This window comes from Cyprinodon variegatus, unplaced genomic scaffold (genome assembly GCF_000732505.1).
Source record: "Cyprinodon variegatus isolate N-32 unplaced genomic scaffold, C_variegatus-1.0 Scaffold584, whole genome shotgun sequence".
Taxonomy (NCBI): Eukaryota; Metazoa; Chordata; class Actinopteri; order Cyprinodontiformes; family Cyprinodontidae; genus Cyprinodon; species Cyprinodon variegatus.
Genome location: NW_015151037.1, coordinates 220,961 through 221,856, shown reverse-complemented (window position 1 = coordinate 221,856; position 896 = coordinate 220,961). Strand labels below are relative to the sequence as shown.

Sequence of the window (896 nt, the reverse complement as noted above, 5' to 3'; positions counted from 1 at the left end):
GGAGAACATGAAAACTCCATGCAGAAAGAACCCAGAAAAATACAAATCCAAGACCTTCTTGCTGCAAGGCAACAATGCTACAAACTACACCACAGCACAGCCTGATATATAAACCATCCTTCATTGTGCCTCAACTTCAACTTTATTAGTGTAAAGAATTAAGAAAAACTGTAAAACATTTGAACCTGCAGGGCCAGTCCCAAATCAATCTGTAGCTATCTGTGTTTTAAACTTCCCACTTCTTCCACAGCCAAGGAGCTGATATGGAAAACAAGGCGCTGGAGCCCGATAATGTGAGCATCCCCATGGAGGAGACTGCAGTGTGTAATGGAGGGAGTCAGACTCAGCTGCAGCAGGAGTCATCAATGTTGGCTGTTCTGAACAAGGTGGACAACCAGATCACGGATGGGCATCATTTCTCCCATCTACCCAAACGCACGGCTGTGGACATTGAGTTCATTGATGTCTCCTACACCATCCAAGAGGGACCGTGTTGGAGGAGAACAGGTAGTCCCTCCTAAACATTCAGTAGCATGTATTTTCTCAAAGCTAAGTATTTTCACAACCTGACCTCTCCAGTGCCAAAACACGGACCTCTCTGATGCCAAAACACTGACCTCTCTGATGCCAAAATACTGACCTCTCTGATGCCAAAATACTGACCTCTCTAGGGCCAAAATACTGACCTCTCTAATGCCAAAACACTGACCTCTCTAGGGCCAAAATACTGACCTCTCTAATGCCAAAATACTGACCTCTCTAGGGCCAAAATATTGACCTCTCTAATGCCAAAACACTGACCTCTCTAGGGCCAAAATACTGACCTCTCTAATGCCAAAATACTGACCTCTCTAATGCCAAAATACTGACCTCTCTAATGCCAAAATACTGACCTC

At 44.8% G+C, this 896-nt stretch overlaps 1 protein-coding gene across 1 annotated transcript in view; it reads left to right on the top strand.

The window, feature by feature from the left end:
* Positions 1 to 263: 263 nt before the first annotated feature.
* Positions 264 to 896, top strand: part of LOC107095920 (ATP-binding cassette sub-family G member 4-like) — a 30,346-nt gene continuing 29,713 nt past the window's right edge. The window contains exon 1 of the mRNA XM_015392291.1: positions 264 to 507. Coding sequence (XP_015247777.1) covers positions 264 to 507 — 244 coding nt within the window. The remainder of the gene's footprint in view (positions 508 to 896) is intronic.